A 15011-nucleotide genomic window follows, 5' to 3' on the forward strand; every position below is an offset into this window, starting at 1 on the left:
GGAAAGAGAAGGAGAAGGAAACTAAGCAGAGCCCAGCTACCAGAATGCATTTCCCAGATATCTTAGGAAAAGATTTAATGTCTGTCATAATCTAATGGGGGTGCATACTAAACCTCCTTCTTAAGTTGACTTTTGAATATTTATTTAGTTGGTTAATGTGTATGTGAATATGCTGGTGTGCACAACTGTATGTGCACTCAGAAAAGGTTGGGTGTGCTCCTCATTGGACGGGTTCTCTCCCTGGACCGGGACCTCCTGCTTCTTGGCTATGCTGGAAAGGAGCAAGCCTCAGTGATCTTCCCGCCTCAGGCTGGCGCTGGAGGTCTTTGCCAGATGTTTGTCTGGTTCATGAGCGCTGAGATCCAAAGTCTTCACGACTATGGGGCAGGCAGGCGCTCTGAATCACTGAGCCTTTCTCCAGCCCACCCCTCAGCCTTTTAACGTTTCTACACACAAGAAGCCCCACGTGGCAACTGAGTGGTTGGGACTCACAAGACCCCTTTCTCCAGATCGGGAAGCTAAAATTGTGGAACTAGATGCTGGGAAAGAAAGTATGAAAGGCTCGCCAACAACGGGCACTCTGTGAGTGGTAGAAAACACAGTCACAGGAACGGGAACCATATAATCCCCCAAAAGAAAAACCTAATTAATCATCTAAGCAAGACATCATCACACTGTAGCTATTCAGAAAAAAAAAAATTGCAGAGAGAGGAGGCACCACAGAGAGCTAAGGTGCGGAGGCAAGAATGGAGAACATTTAACTGTGGGCAGTCAAGACTCCAAGCTCCACCCACCAAAGATTTGTGTGGCCCCAAGTGATATTCGCTTTTTCTATGGCTTGCACAGTGAATGGGGTGTGCTTTTACTTCTAAAGAACCTGTCAAGTAGTTGTTGGGATGCTGGGAAGCCAAAGAAGACAATGAGAGTGCAGGATGGGATGGCGCTCACCCAAACAATTCTTGTTATCTGGTGCTAGCTTGTAGCCGGAGTTGCAAGCGCAGTAAAAGGTTCCTGGAGCGTTGACACACAGGTGTTGGCAGCCATGCCCCAAATCAGCACACAGGTCCTTCCCTGAGGACACACAAGGGGCAATCAGCAGAGAACAGATGGGCAGAAGCATCCAAAGAGAGGATGCGAACCAGAACTGAACATCTGCATAGCCAGAGCTCGCGCCACTCTAACTCACCGCACAGCCGGCCCTGGAACTGCAGGCCAAATTCCTGGATGAGATCGAAAGACTCCACCAAGAAGACATGCTGGTCCAGCGGCGGCGAAGCCATGGCTCGAAGAGAGCCCACCTCGGCTCGCTGCACCCCTACCGCGTAGATCTCAATGCCGCGGGCGCGCGCCTGAGCGGCCACTTCAGCCACTCGGTCTTGAGGTCGCCCGTCTGTCACGATGACCAAGACGCGCGGCACTCGCTTCTCCGATGGGCGCGCGCCTTCGGCCTCGCTGAAGGCCACGTTCATGGCATACTGGATAGCCAGCCCGGTCATGGTGCCCTGCGCCAGCGGCACCACCGCGCGGATGGCGCGTTCCATGTCCTCGCGGCGCGAGAAGGCACCCAGGGGAAAGACGCTCTGCACTTGGCTAGAATACTGGATAACGCCAACACGCGTGGCGTTCAGACCCACGTCCAGGCTGCGGAGGAGGCCCACTAGGAACTGCCTCATGGTCTCAAACTCGAAGGGGCGCACGCTGCGGGAGCTATCTATCATGAACACCAAATCCAAGGGCCCAGTATAGCACCTAGGACCTGCGGGAAGATGAAGGAGGATTCTCATGGGTCAGCTAAAGCTGGTCTCTTAGAAAAAGCCCGAAGAAATGCTGTTATCTGAATGGAACAGCGCCCAGCATGCCATTAACCTAACAAATAAGCCTTAGATACAGTCACTCATCCATCATTTGAGGGGACCTGAGCCAGGAAATCACCCAAGTTCCCCCACATGCAGTTCTGGGAGCTATTCTGAGTCTCTATTATGTATTGAGGAGTGAACATAAGAGATGTCGCAGTCTCAAATGCCTACATGAACCAGCCAGACATCGTAAATGAATGAACTGGTTGGATTATGTCTGTAACGTCACATCTCCTGTATAATTTGGATTCTAATGATTTGGATTGTCCCAGCAAGCAGGTCACTGGTTTTTTCAAACCAAATTTCTCAAATAGGGGTCTTTATGTGGAGTCTCCTAATTTTTCCATGCTTTCAATAAGCTTCAATAAAAGTCAACACCGAATGAACAGCTTTGTGTGAACCCAAAACTATGCCACATACTGCAGGCAAGGAAACAGCACCGGAGAGATAGTTGGGAAGCCCCAATCCCATATGTTCCAAAGCGACACGTAACCACACACACACACACACACACACACACACAAACGAATCTGTCCGTCCACCAGCGCCACCCACTCTGGGCAACTCTGGCTCACTGTGGATAGAGAAAAGTTCTGCTCCCTTCCTCCCATGGTGAGGGCTGGGATCCAGCTCACCTGCAGACTGGAGCTGGGTTTCCCAGGACTGCAGGAAGAGCAGCAACAGCGGCAGTGGCCAGCAGCAAAGGCCTCTCATGGTGCCTGGAAGGGTGAGGAACCACAGCGTCCCAGCCTGCGGGGAGAAAGAAGTTAGGAAAGCAAAGGTTTTGACCGCGCTTCAGGGGTGTACATTTTGGTTTTGCATGTGTTCAAAAAATGTCTTGCCAGGCTTGGCTGTACACTCAGGAGGCAGAGGCAGGCAGATCTCTGAGAGTTTGAGGCCAGGCTGGTCTTCACAGTGAGTTCCAGGGCAGCCAGTGCTACACAGTGAGATTCTGTCTCAAAACAAAACAAAAAGGCTCATGATAATTTTTTGATGTCACCACAGTGGGATTGCTGAAATTCACAGGGGAGCCTTTGTTAAAATGGAATTTTGCAGAACTATAGGACACCAAGTAAATAAGGAATAGACAAAAATGCATAAAACTCAAAAGGAGATAAATGCCTTTATTAAAAAATTATAGGGCTAGAGAAATGGCTCAGTGGATAAGAGCGCTGACTGCTCTTCCACAGATCCTGAGTTCAATTCCCAGCAACCACATGGTGGCTCACAACCATCTGTAATGGGATTGATGTCCTCTTCTGGTGTGTCTGAAGGCAGCTACAGTGTACTCCTATAAATTAAATAAATAAATAAATAAATAAATAAATAAATATTTGGGCTGGAGAGATGGCTCAGTGGTTAAGAGCACTGATTGCTCTTCCAGAGGTCCTGAGTTCAATTCCCAGCAACCACATGGTGGCTTACAACCATCTATAATGGAATTGATGCCCTCTTCTGATGTGTCTGAAGAGAGCAACAGAGTACTCACATAAAATAAATAAATAAATCTTTTAAAAATTATATATATACACACACCATATATATACACAAACACATATGTATATGGTGTGTACGCACACACTACGCCACACACGTGTGAAGGTCAGGGAGCAATTCACTGAAGTCCTCTCCGTCCCCTGTGTGTGTCCCAGGATAGACAGGACTGACTGGACTCCGGTGGTCAGTCCTGACAGCAAGCACCTTTACCCACTGAGCCATTTTGCCGGTCCCCGAAAGAACCCCTTTCTAAATACCAGGTCTAGTGTTAAACGTGCATTTCCGTTGTGGCATTAACCCTCTTCGTAGTTCCGACATTTAAGGCTGTTGTTGGTTCGGTTCTCCCTATTCAGAAACAGAGGCTTAAAGAAATTAAACCCGGCTGCCCCAAGCCTTATACCAGGAAAGTGGCCGCCGCAGAGATGGAGTCCTGTCTATCTGGTGTGTGAGTCCACTAAGATGCTCCACACTCTCTTCTCCTGCGGACAGAAGTCATTCCCCATCTTCCTCCAACCCTGTATCACAACCCCAGAGCAGCTCTTGGGGTAGGCCAGTGAGTGAAGAAGTCCTGCACAAGACACGCCTCGGTGTCTGTCACTCGCCTGCTCTTAGGAGACGCCGCCAGGGGGCGCCTGCTGGGTCTGGTTTCTACTGCCGTGGGAAGCCTACATCTGCCCAGCAGGTGTCCCTGCCCAGAGCAAACAGGCGGCCCGGAGTCCCGGGACCTTGGAGATAAAGCTTGGACGAGATAAATCCAGTGCGAGGATCAGATCGGGGGTTAGAGGTGTGAACGGTATCGAAGTCAGTGGCAGTAGACGAGCCCAGAGGGCAGCGAGAGAGCGGCCTGGGCCTCGACGGTCGGCCATGGACCCCAGGGAGACAACAGGTGAGCCTCCTCCCTCCTATGTAACCTAACTAGGTCCCTTGAGAACCACGAAGGGCACACGCGCGCGCGCGCGCACACACACACACACACACACACACACACTGTACGGATGGAAAATGTAGGGCCCAATAAGGCTGCCAGCTGGGGTCCAGGCACAGACCCCACCCTCACCCCCTCACCCTCTCCACCCCTCCACACTTCCTCCAGAGCAGGCTGGTTCCCTTGCACCTAAGAATCACTAAGCCTTTCTTCCGTTCCCTACCCCACCCCCGCGCGGCACACTGAGCCTGCTCTATCCATTTTTCTGTGGTTTCTTGGCAGAGCAGACCAGCGCCCCCTAACCCACCGCTGCTCCCCCCCACCCCACCCCACCCCCGGTTCCTTGAATGAGCCCATTCTGAGCAAGGCCCGTGCGTGCCTCTGACTCCAGACCGGCTTCCTATGCGGGATTCGTCTCCCTTCTGGCTTTCCAGGGAGGGTAGAACAAAAATCCTTCTGCCAGGGTCTGTGGTGGTGAGGTGATGAGCTAGCTAGATGTGCCAGCAGCTTGATGGTGGAGGTTGGAGGAAGGGCAGGCCTTTTCTAGAGTGGGCCATAGCGGAGGCAGCGCGAGCACCTGAGTAAAAGTCCACCGGGCCTTTGAGACTCAGGGTTGGCTCTTGACTAGGGGCTCCCTTATCCTGCTCTTGGCTTAAGTCAACGCACACTTGATGTCACCTCGCTTTCACCCCAGGACTCTCAGGAAGTCAAAACAGCTGCCTTCTCAACTTCAGCTTTCCAAACCCGCTGTTCCACGGGGGAAAGTTGGTCCGGGGAGGGCAAAGAGAGTCATCGTTCAAAGGCTTGCTTTGAAGTGGTGGCCCATCACAGTGAAGCCAGGTCTCCTGATAAGGATTCCTGCATTGAAAAGGAAGTTTCTCCGATGCCCCTGGGATAGGGAAAGTGCATTCCCAAGGAAAGTTCGCTCCAAAGAGGTCTAGGAGTTCAAGAGCTAACCTGGAATGGACACTTTGGGAAGATGCCAGACGTGGAGGGGGAGGGAGAAGATTAGGAAAGGGGGACCTGCATTGTGTTAGCCTTGCTGGAGGGGATCGGAAAAGGTACTGCAGGTTAGACGTGGACACGTAGGCTGTTAAGAACTGTCCCCCTACGGGTTTTACGCCGCCGACTCTCCTGCAGACCCCTCGGTGCCCCCGGGCCCTTTGACTCACCTGAGCCTGCCGGACAGCTCAGAGGTGCGGCTACAGAGCGACGGGTTCAGCCTCCTGGGGAGTTGGACCAGGTAACGGAGGCGGCGTGGGCAGCTTGCCCTAAGTGGGGAATGCCAGACAGCTAGGGCGAGCCCAAGCCGCAGCTGCATTTAACCTGGAGCGGGCGGGTGGGGAGGGGGAGCGCGGGCTGCGACCCCTCCCACTGGCAAGGAGCGATCTCCCCCTTCCTTTCAACACCCGGGCCCCAGCAAGCGCGGCGCCCCCTTTCTCCCGCTGCTCTGGGAGCTGCAGGCGCGAGCTGCGAGCCGGAATTCGGCTACAGCTGGAGTCGGGCGGCGACACTCCGGGCAGCCGGAATGCTCTGGAATCCTACACGAGACACTTCCCAGAGGAGAGCCCCAAGAGGCGGAGCGGTCCTGGCCGCCGCCTGCCTGGCCTGGCTGGGCTTCCGAGGACGCGCCCGACTCTTGCCCTCCATGTTCCCTTCCCGGAGTGATGAAAGGCCGAGTCTTGGTCCTGCCGTGAGGGTAAAAGGACTCAAAAGGACAGCCTCGGAGTTCCCGGCTCTCTTCAGGGCCCAACCTGCTAATTTCCCAAATATGTCCCACCACAGACTCTTTTTCATGCTCCGTCTAATTGGGCAGGCTTTGAGAGAACACATCCTCACCTGTCAAGCTCTCAGACTGACAAGCAACAGACCCCAGAGAGCTGACCCGGCTCATGCTACACTCAAAGAAAAGAAAACTCCCGTAGCATTTAAGCCAAGAGTGTTGTTTGGGCACCAGAAGGACTCAGGTCTGCCCCCGTCCTGGTAACGCGGTTTGGAGCCTCATTCACATTTAGACCGGTGCTCCTGCTGGGATTGAGATTGTGCTCTGGACCTGGAGCCAGCAAAGGCTGCTTCCCCTTATGAGTTGAAAGCTTAATTACTATTTCCACAAATGGCCCACCTCCATACAGAACCAACTGTAGGGCCATTAAACACAGCTCTTCTACTTGGGTCCACACTACCTCAGCTGGGAAGCCACCCACATAGTGTAGCACCTGGGTGATCCTGGCGGGGGTCTGTGCAGGCTTCTTGGAGCGCAAATATTCAGCTCATTTCCCATGTCCTCCTCTTTGCCTAACTTCTTCCCCAGATCCCTTGGAGAATGTAAATTAACCCCATTTCCAACTTCAGCTCACTCACCTTCAGCAGTGGGCTTTGTGCTAACTCAACCCTTGACTCTCATTGGCCCAACCCCCATTCCTAGGTCACCCCCAGAGCATGCCACCATCCTAAGAGAAGGTGTGCGTACATGCCTGCAGCAAAGATGTGAGCAGACTGTGTGGATCCTGCACGCCAAGGTGGCTCAGAAATCCTATGGAAACGAGAAGCGGTAGGTGGCTCCATACCCCACTCCCGGGTCCCCACAGCCTTCAGCCCTGTGCATCCCTCCAAACCATTTAGCTTCTTTAACATCTTGGAGGCCTCAAGGCTGACAGCTCAGCTGCTGTCCAGCCAGGGTCCTGTTCCCCTGCCAACGATAGTTGCCTACTGGGATCTAGAGCAGAACTTGACAGTGACTGTCAGATCTCCATATCCCAGACCACTGTCCGTTCATTCTGCTGTACACTAAGTGTCATGCACCAGAGTCACTGCTGGGCACTAAGCCTCCAGCTGGGCAAGCCAGACACAGTCTCTCCTTCCATAGCCTCTTCATTCTGGTGGGGGACAGGCAGTAAGCTCCCCACAAGCCAGCAAACAAGGTGCTTCGGATTGTGATGAGACCAGAAGGAAAACACAGTAGACCGAAGGGGGACCCCTTAGCTTAAAAGTAATCTGGTTGCTGTGTGGAAAACAGACTAAAAGAGGCATCAGGAACAAGGAGAGACAGTTGGAAGGCTAAGAGTAGGGAAAGCAAGAGATAGTGGTTAGGACCAAGGTGGAGCTAATAGGAATCTAAGGGATTCCAGATGTGTTTGAAGATGGACTGGGCAGGACTTACTGATGGGGTCTAATAGGCAGAAAAAATGCACTGCCGTTAATGGGATTCACTCAGGGAGAGTGGAGACCGAATCATGATTTTTTAGTTTATGCCACCTTGAGACACTTTTACGACAGTAAAAATGATGTTCCCAGGTTCTTCTGCCCTCCGCCTTGTGTCTACCTCTCGGGCCCCGGCTGGAGAGTGAAGCCAATGCAAGACCAAGGTGAGAGCACCCTGAGGGACTGTTGCTTGGTTCTCTACAGGAAGGACCAAACAACTACCCCTGCAGGACCTGGGAACCCAGCCGGTCGCAGGCGCAGTCTCGCTGCGCCCTCTGGCGGCACTAAGTTTGGCCCGCACCTGAGTCGTCCCCAGTCCTTCTCGTCCTTTTCCAGCCCACCAGTCTGCAGAGACCGGACCCACCGTCTGCGGTTACATGGGCCTGGACGGCCCGTCCGGCAGCGCTCCCGAGACCCAGAAGTTGAACTTCGAAGAGCAGCCAGACTCCAGGGTGAGGATGCATGAGAGAGCATTCGATTCCTGCTCCCGGCTGTCTCTTGTTTGCAGAGGAGGCAAGATTGCAGATTCCCCAAGTTCCCTTCAGAAGCCAAGAGGCAATTGGGGAGGCCAGAGGGTGGGTTCTGACCTAGAGCCTAGGTTAGTACGGCTTCTTGTCCTCTCTAATGGTAAGGATGTCGTAACTACGGAAGGTTGGCTCTTCCGCTGGCAGAGAGTTGAGATAAGACCCGCCGCATCCCCTTGAGCCCCGTAGGAATTTGGTTGTGCCAAGACCCTGTACATCTCCGACGCCGATAAGAGGAAGCACTTTCGGCTGGTGCTGCGGCTGGTGCTGCGAGGAGGCCGGGAGCTGGGCACTTTCCACAGTCGCCTCATCAAGGTGATCTCCAAGCCCTCGCAGAAGAAGCAGTCGCTGAAAAACACAGACCGTGAGAGGGGCGGGGTGGAAGGGTGCAGTTCGAACCCAGAGCTGCCAAAGTGGGAGGAGGGTGCGAGGGTGGAGTCGGGGGTGAGAGGTGGAGTCTGGGTAGAAAGAAGGGAGAAGTCTGGGGGAGGGCCTGGCCTGGACTAAGAGAAAAGACTAGAGATTCCAGACAGGACACAGGAAAGAGGATAGATACCGGATTGGAGGATGACAGTGGAGAACTCAGAACAGACAAAGGCTGCAGCCAGGTGCCAAACCGAGGGCAAATTAAGAATGACCTTAAGGTAGTTGCATCAGCCAAAGATGGTTCCCATGTGTAATTCCAGTACTTAGAGATCCGTCTGAGACAGAAGAATCCTGATCTCTATCTAGGCCAGCCTAAGAAGGAGGGAGAGAGAGGGAGAAAGGGAAGAAGAACGGAGGGGGAGAGAGAAGGAAGGAGGGAGGGTGGGTTGATTGGTTGATTTCAGTATAGCATACCATGTGATCTGCTTGAGACTGTCTGGCCAGAAAATGCCCCCCAGTCTGGAAGTGACCATGACTCAGTGTGACTCCGGAACCCAGGTCCTTGGTGTCATTGAAAAATCCTGTGGAGTGTCCCAGTTCCAAGCAGCGTTCTAGCTGGCAGCTTGATACTCTGGAAAAAGTGGGTGGGGTGACGATCTAGTGTTATGGTTAAGCCTGCAGAACCTGGCAGTCTGGCTTCCAATCCTGTCCTGATGTCTGCTAGCCACCTGAGATCTTGTATGGAAATAAGAGAGTGAACTGAGCTGACATTTGTATCTAGAAAAGCAAAGGATGGGGAGAGAGCTTGGTGGTAAAGTGCTTGCAAGGCAAGCACAAGAGCCTGGGTTCAGATCCCCATAAAAACTGGCTATGGCTGTAGACGACAGTGATCCCAGCACCAAGCAAGTAGACAATAGAATCCTCCTCTGACTCTCTGACTAGAAAGTTCTAGACAAAGAGCTGTCAATCCAGTGAGAGCCTTTATTTCAGAATAAGATGGAGAGTACTAGCGGGAGACACCTGCAGTCAAGCTCTGCCCGCCCCACACACACACACTCACACACATAGCTGGGTGCATCCAGCCACACACCTGCACACACATACAGAAAACGGAAGAACGGAAGGATCTATTGTATAATAAACTAAATGAAAGGGGCTTGGGCTAGCTTTAAATGGAAGCCAACAGTCTGTCCAGCACTGAGAAGAGATGAACAGCACTCGGCCCAGTGCTTTATCCCCAGCTGATTAAGTAAGTCCAGTGAGAAAATCAAGCTATGACTAAGACCATGCCATAGGCTGGTAGACATGCCGAGCTCTAGGAGAGCCCCCTGTTCTTTCATACATGTGGTCTTTACCTAGCAGCTATCTAAGCAACTCCTACCTGCTTCACACTCCCCTCCCCCAAGAAGGCCTCCTTTACCACACGGAGAGTGGAGGTCACAGAGGTAGACCATGAACTCTTTCAGAGCATCTCTGGACCCCACATCAATACCCAGTACTTGATGAACCCAGCTTACATCACTGAAAGATGTCCATTTGTACCAGGGAGCTGGCAAGCTCAAAATCAAGACTGGAGCAGGCCCTAGACAAAAGGCTATGGAATGCAAACACCCATGGTGTCCAGTACCACGGACTGGGGTTTCTTACGGGGTCCCTTGTTCTGCGGGACGATGGGTTCTGGCCAGGTGTGCACGGGATTCGGCTTTGACAAATAGACACTACACAAGAAGTGTTCTATCTGAATGTATTTCTTAAAAAATGACATGAGGCTTTTACAATCATTGCAAAAGAGAAATGAAAAATCTGGCAGCTCAGTAGTCAAGGTACATCTGAGGCCACCTAAAACACACTAGGTCTAAAACATCAGCCATCTTCTCTGGAATGGCGCAACACTCCTGGGCTCCGAGCATGTTCGGGCCGCATGGGCCCGGCCAGAGTCCTGGGGGGCTGCAGGTGCTCCAGCCAGGAAAATAGAGGCTTGAATCTCGAGTCCTCAATGTTGAATCTTCAATGTTGAATGCTCGAATCTCGAATATTCAATCTCTTGAATCTCGACTGGCCCAAGCGCTCCAGGCCCGGGGGGGGGGGGGGGGGGGGGGCTATGGACTGCATGAATCTAAGTCCTAGTCCTCCTAAGTTCTGGATCTGGTCCGAGTGCTAGCAAGTCCGAATGCTGAATGCAGACTGCTGCATCTAGAATGTTGAATCTAGAATGCCCAATGCTGTAGACTGTCTCTCACACACACACTCTCAGATTAAGGTCCCACCCATCTTAGGTAAAATGCCCACTATGCTAATCTTTTGGGGAAGTAGAGGCAGTCTCTTGCTAATTCCTAGGAGTGGTTCAGCTGTAGTCCATGACTGAGAATGAGGATTTTACTTGACCTTGTCCTGGGATAAGTCTCTCATTCTGTGAGTTTCAGTGCCCTACCCACAATGCTGGAGGCAATTAGAATGGCTTAACATTCCAAGCCAGGGTTTGACTAGGACGTTGGAACTTTGGTGAAGGTCAGAGAGCAATGTCCGAATTTTCTCTTACTAGTTGTAAAGAAATGATATCTTGGTGAGCCCCTAGCACACAAGTACGAGGACATATCTGGGCTACCTCTGAGTTTGGGGTGCCAGGCGACAATGCGGAGGCAGGAGACTGACTTTCCTTGAAGTTTACGCCTCAAATACCTCCGTCACGCAAAGTGTGCGTGGCAGTCCAGGCCAGTGGGCATATTAGCCAGGCTGTCACGTGAGCCAGAAGATTAGCTGAGGAGCTGAGCCTGGGCACTGATTCCACACTTTCCTCACAGTGTGTATCTCCTCCGGCTCAAAGGTCTCCCTTTTCAATCGCCTGCGCTCCCAGACAGTGTCCACGCGCTACCTCTCTGTGGAAGATGGGGCCTTTGTGGCCAGCGCAAGGCGGTGGGCTGCCTTCACCCTCCACCTGGGTAATCCCATGAGCAGGTGCGGGCTGGGTACTCCGTGTGTGTTAGCATATTTAATCAACCCCGCAGGAAGGTAAAGCAGTGTAACTGACCCTTGGGGAGAAGATGAAGGCTTGCCCTTGGCCCTAGTCAGTAACCCCATCTCTTCTGATCCCAATGGCTGGCTTTGTATGCCCTTTCTCCTTCAGCCAATAAATGGCTGCCCCTGCAAGCACACTTCTGTGGGGATGACCACGGACTACCTCTCCAGGATTAGAATCTTGGCCTTAGCTTCCTTTCTTGTGGCTAGCTGCGGTGCGAGTTAAAGCCAGAGGTGAAGAGACAGGGTTTGAGAAGTAACCAACCTTAATTCCTTTCCTCCTTCCATCCTCAGCTGATGGGCACTGTTCCCAGGGAGACTTCCCACCCCAGGAAGGTTACATCCGCTACGGTTCCCTGGTGCAGCTTGTCTGCACTGTCACCGGCATCACACTGCCTCCTATGGTATGAGATCAGTATGGCATCACACTACCTCCTATGGTATGAGATCAGTAACCACAGATCAGTACAGAGGCATAGCCACTGTGGACAGTGCTGGAGGGTGAGGCTTCAAGGCACTCTCTTAGTGCTTAATGGGAGTATACCCCGTGACCTCATGGCTGTCAGAGAATAGAGCTGCCTGGCTGGGTGAAGAGCCTCCGGGGACCCCACACCCTGCTACCTCACCCACCCTCTCACCCCTCTGCCACAGATCATCCGAAAAGTGGCCAAGCAGTGTGCCCTCCTTGACGTGGACGAACCCATATCCCAACTGCACAAGTGTGCGTTCCAGTTTCCAGGTGACACCCCAGGAGGGGCTGGCACGTACTTATGCCTTGCCACAGAGAAGGTGGTGCGATTCCAGGTACCAATCATCCCAGGCAAAACACAGCCATAGAATATAAGCTCTTCTCCACAAAGGCTGCTTCTTAAGGAAATAGTGCTGCCCCTGGAAGATTAAAAGTCATAGAATGTAGAAAAATGATGTAATTACTATCATTAAACAATATTCTTTCCCAGGGACTTTAAGACATTGGGATATAAAAATTACAGAATACAGAGACTGGAGATGGCTCAGCAGTCAAGAGCGCTTGTTGCTCTTCCAAGTTCCAAGTTTAATTCCTAGCACCATACAGTGGCCCACAACTCCACAATCCTCTGTAGCTCCATACAGTGGCCCACAACTTCACAATCATCTGTAGCTCCATTCAGTGGCCCACAACTTCACAATCATCTGTAGCTCCATACAGTGACCCACAACTTCACAATCATCTGTAGCTCCATACAGTGGCCCACAACTCCACAATCATCTGTAGCTCCATACAGTGGCCCACAACTTCACAATCATCTGTAGCTCCATACAGTGGCACACAACTCCACAATCATCTGTAGCTCCATACAGTGGCCCACAACTCCACAATCATCTGTAGCTCCATACAGTGGCCCACAACTCCACAATCCTCTGTAGCTCCATACAGTGGCCCACAACTCCACAATCCTCTGTAGCTCCATACAGTGGCCCACAACTCCACAATCATCTGTAGCTCCAGCTCTAGGGGATCCAGCACCTCTTTCTGTCCCCTGAATGTCACACACATATGGAATAAATTCACATTTACATAAATAAAAAGAAAAATGCAGGATATACAGAAAATCATAGTAGGATATAGTATTGGATAATGTTGAACACAGTTATAGGATGTAAGGCACAAGACCATCCAGTGTGGAAAACAATAATTATTAAAGGGTATTCCTCCCAATATTATTCTGGAATGTAAGTAGATACAATAATAAAATATAGAAAATAATAATTATATCCAGGTGGTGCATGCCTATAATGCCACTTGGGAGGCAGAGGAAGACAGATCTCTGAGTTCGAGGCCAGCCTGGTCTACAGAGTGAGTTCCAGGACAGCCAGGGCTACACAGAGAAACCCTGTCTTGAAAAGGAAAGTGGGGGAGAAGAAAAGAAAAATGATTGTTGAGCAATGTTTCCTCACAGAAAGTATTATATTATTTTTGGTTTTATGTGTGTTTGTTTGAGACAGGTTTTATTCATAAATTGGCCTTGAACTCTCTAAGTAGCAAAGGCTGACCTTGAGTTCTTAATCCTCCTGCTTCCACCTATCAAGTGCTGGCATATGCATCACTAGTCCCAGCAAAAACTGTAGAATGTTTTTTGGGTTTTGTTTTGTTTCGTTTTGGTTTTTTGAGACAGGGTTTCTTTGTGTAGCCCCCCCCCCCCCGTCCTGAAACTCACTCTGTAGACTAGGCTGGCCTCGAACTCAGAACTCAGAAATCTGCCTGCCTCTGCCTCCCAAGTGCGCCACCACCACCTGCTCAAGGCACAGAATTGTACAATGGTAAAGGATAGGGATGCAGCTGGAAAAATAGCTCGGTGGGTAAAGAGCATCTGCAGCTCTTTCAGAGGACCAAAGTTTGGTTCCCAGCACCCATGTCAGGTGGCTCACAACTCTCTGTAAATTCCAGTTCCAGGAAACCTGACACTCTCCTGTGGCTTGTGCTGGCACCTGCACACATGACGCATGTGCTCACATAGACACACACACACACACACACACACAGGGGCATGTGAATAAAAATAAGTTTTGCATAGAGGAGTCTGGTAATGTAGGCTATAACCCCATTCGTGAGGCTGAGGTCGAAGGGCAGAGCGTTCACGGCCTGTTGTGCTACAGTGAGTTCAAAGCCAGCTGGAACAAATTAGTGAGACTTTGTCTGAAAGAGAGGAGACATGGAGAGTCAGCTCACTGGCAAAGGGTTTGCTGAGCATGTGCAGAATCTAGGCGCAGGTCCCAATACCAAAAAAGAACAACTTAAGAAAACTAGTTTATTAGCAACTAAGCTGATTCAAAGATTGAGTTTAATCAAAGTGAGAGAATGTTAAAATCTTGGGGCTGGGGAAATGGCTAGTTGGTAAAGCACTACCATGCCAACTCTGGCGCCTGAAGCCAATACCCTAGAACTCACGTCTGTTTTGGAAAATTGAGTATGATGGCCCACACTTGTAATCCCAGCACCTGGGAGGCAAAGACAGGAGAATCCCAGGGCTTCCTTAGCCACTCGGTATAGCCAGATGGGCCAACCTCTGGTTCAGTAAGAGACTCTGCCTCAAAAAATAAGGTAGAAAGCAACTGAGGAAGAGACTTCAATTGATAGCCACCTCTGGCCTCCACGCCTGTGACACACACACACACACACACACACACACACACACACACAGGCACGCTACAAATAAAAAATGTTTTCTAAAAAAAGACCTTTGGTTTTATATATGTACATATACAAAATATACAGATACATCTATGTATATACATATACATACATAGCCCATACAGTGTGAGGGTCTCACCCAAGCTCCCTCAGGCAGATAAACTGGGAAGCTTAGAAGGAAAACTTGATAAAGTTGGGGCACCTTCGAAGCTTCAATTCCATCCCTTGGGCTCCCTGCCAGGCTTCCCTCTGCCCCAAGGAGGCCAACAGGGCGCTGCTCAATGACAGCTCTTGCTGGACCATCATTGGCACCGAGTCAGTGGAATTCTCCTTCAGCACCAGCCTGGCCTGTACTCGGGAGCCTGTCACTCCGGTGCCGCTTATCAGCACTCTGGAGGTGAATCTGCATGGTGGTGTGTAGCCTGCCTGCCTGCCTGCCTGCCTGCCTGCCTGCC

General features: G+C 51.3%; 2 protein-coding genes across 2 annotated transcripts in view; one reads left to right on the forward strand and one right to left on the reverse strand.

The window, feature by feature from the left end:
- Matn4 (matrilin 4) overlaps window positions 1-5550 on the reverse strand; it is a 15898-nt gene extending 10348 nt beyond the window's left edge. The window contains exons 1-4 of the mRNA XM_031373751.1: window positions 5451-5550; window positions 2492-2606; window positions 1187-1756; window positions 949-1071 (exon numbers count right to left, since the gene is read on the reverse strand). Coding sequence (XP_031229611.1) covers window positions 949-1071; window positions 1187-1756; window positions 2492-2570 — 772 coding nt within the window. The 5' untranslated portion in view covers window positions 2571-2606; window positions 5451-5550. The remainder of the gene's footprint in view (window positions 1-948; window positions 1072-1186; window positions 1757-2491; window positions 2607-5450) is intronic.
- The window catches only part of Rbpjl (recombination signal binding protein for immunoglobulin kappa J region like), an 11924-nt gene continuing 928 nt past the window's right edge, over window positions 4016-15011 (forward strand). Inside the window, exons 1-10 of the mRNA XM_031373752.1 lie at window positions 4016-4239; window positions 5419-5521; window positions 6704-6829; window positions 7573-7643; window positions 7816-7931; window positions 8193-8367; window positions 11171-11308; window positions 11679-11788; window positions 12036-12188; window positions 14798-14953. Coding sequence (XP_031229612.1) covers window positions 4218-4239; window positions 5419-5521; window positions 6704-6829; window positions 7573-7643; window positions 7816-7931; window positions 8193-8367; window positions 11171-11308; window positions 11679-11788; window positions 12036-12188; window positions 14798-14953 — 1170 coding nt within the window. The 5' untranslated portion in view covers window positions 4016-4217. The remainder of the gene's footprint in view (window positions 4240-5418; window positions 5522-6703; window positions 6830-7572; window positions 7644-7815; window positions 7932-8192; window positions 8368-11170; window positions 11309-11678; window positions 11789-12035; window positions 12189-14797; window positions 14954-15011) is intronic.

Source organism: Mastomys coucha, unplaced genomic scaffold (genome assembly GCF_008632895.1).
Source record: "Mastomys coucha isolate ucsf_1 unplaced genomic scaffold, UCSF_Mcou_1 pScaffold15, whole genome shotgun sequence".
Classification (NCBI taxonomy): Eukaryota; Metazoa; Chordata; class Mammalia; order Rodentia; family Muridae; genus Mastomys; species Mastomys coucha.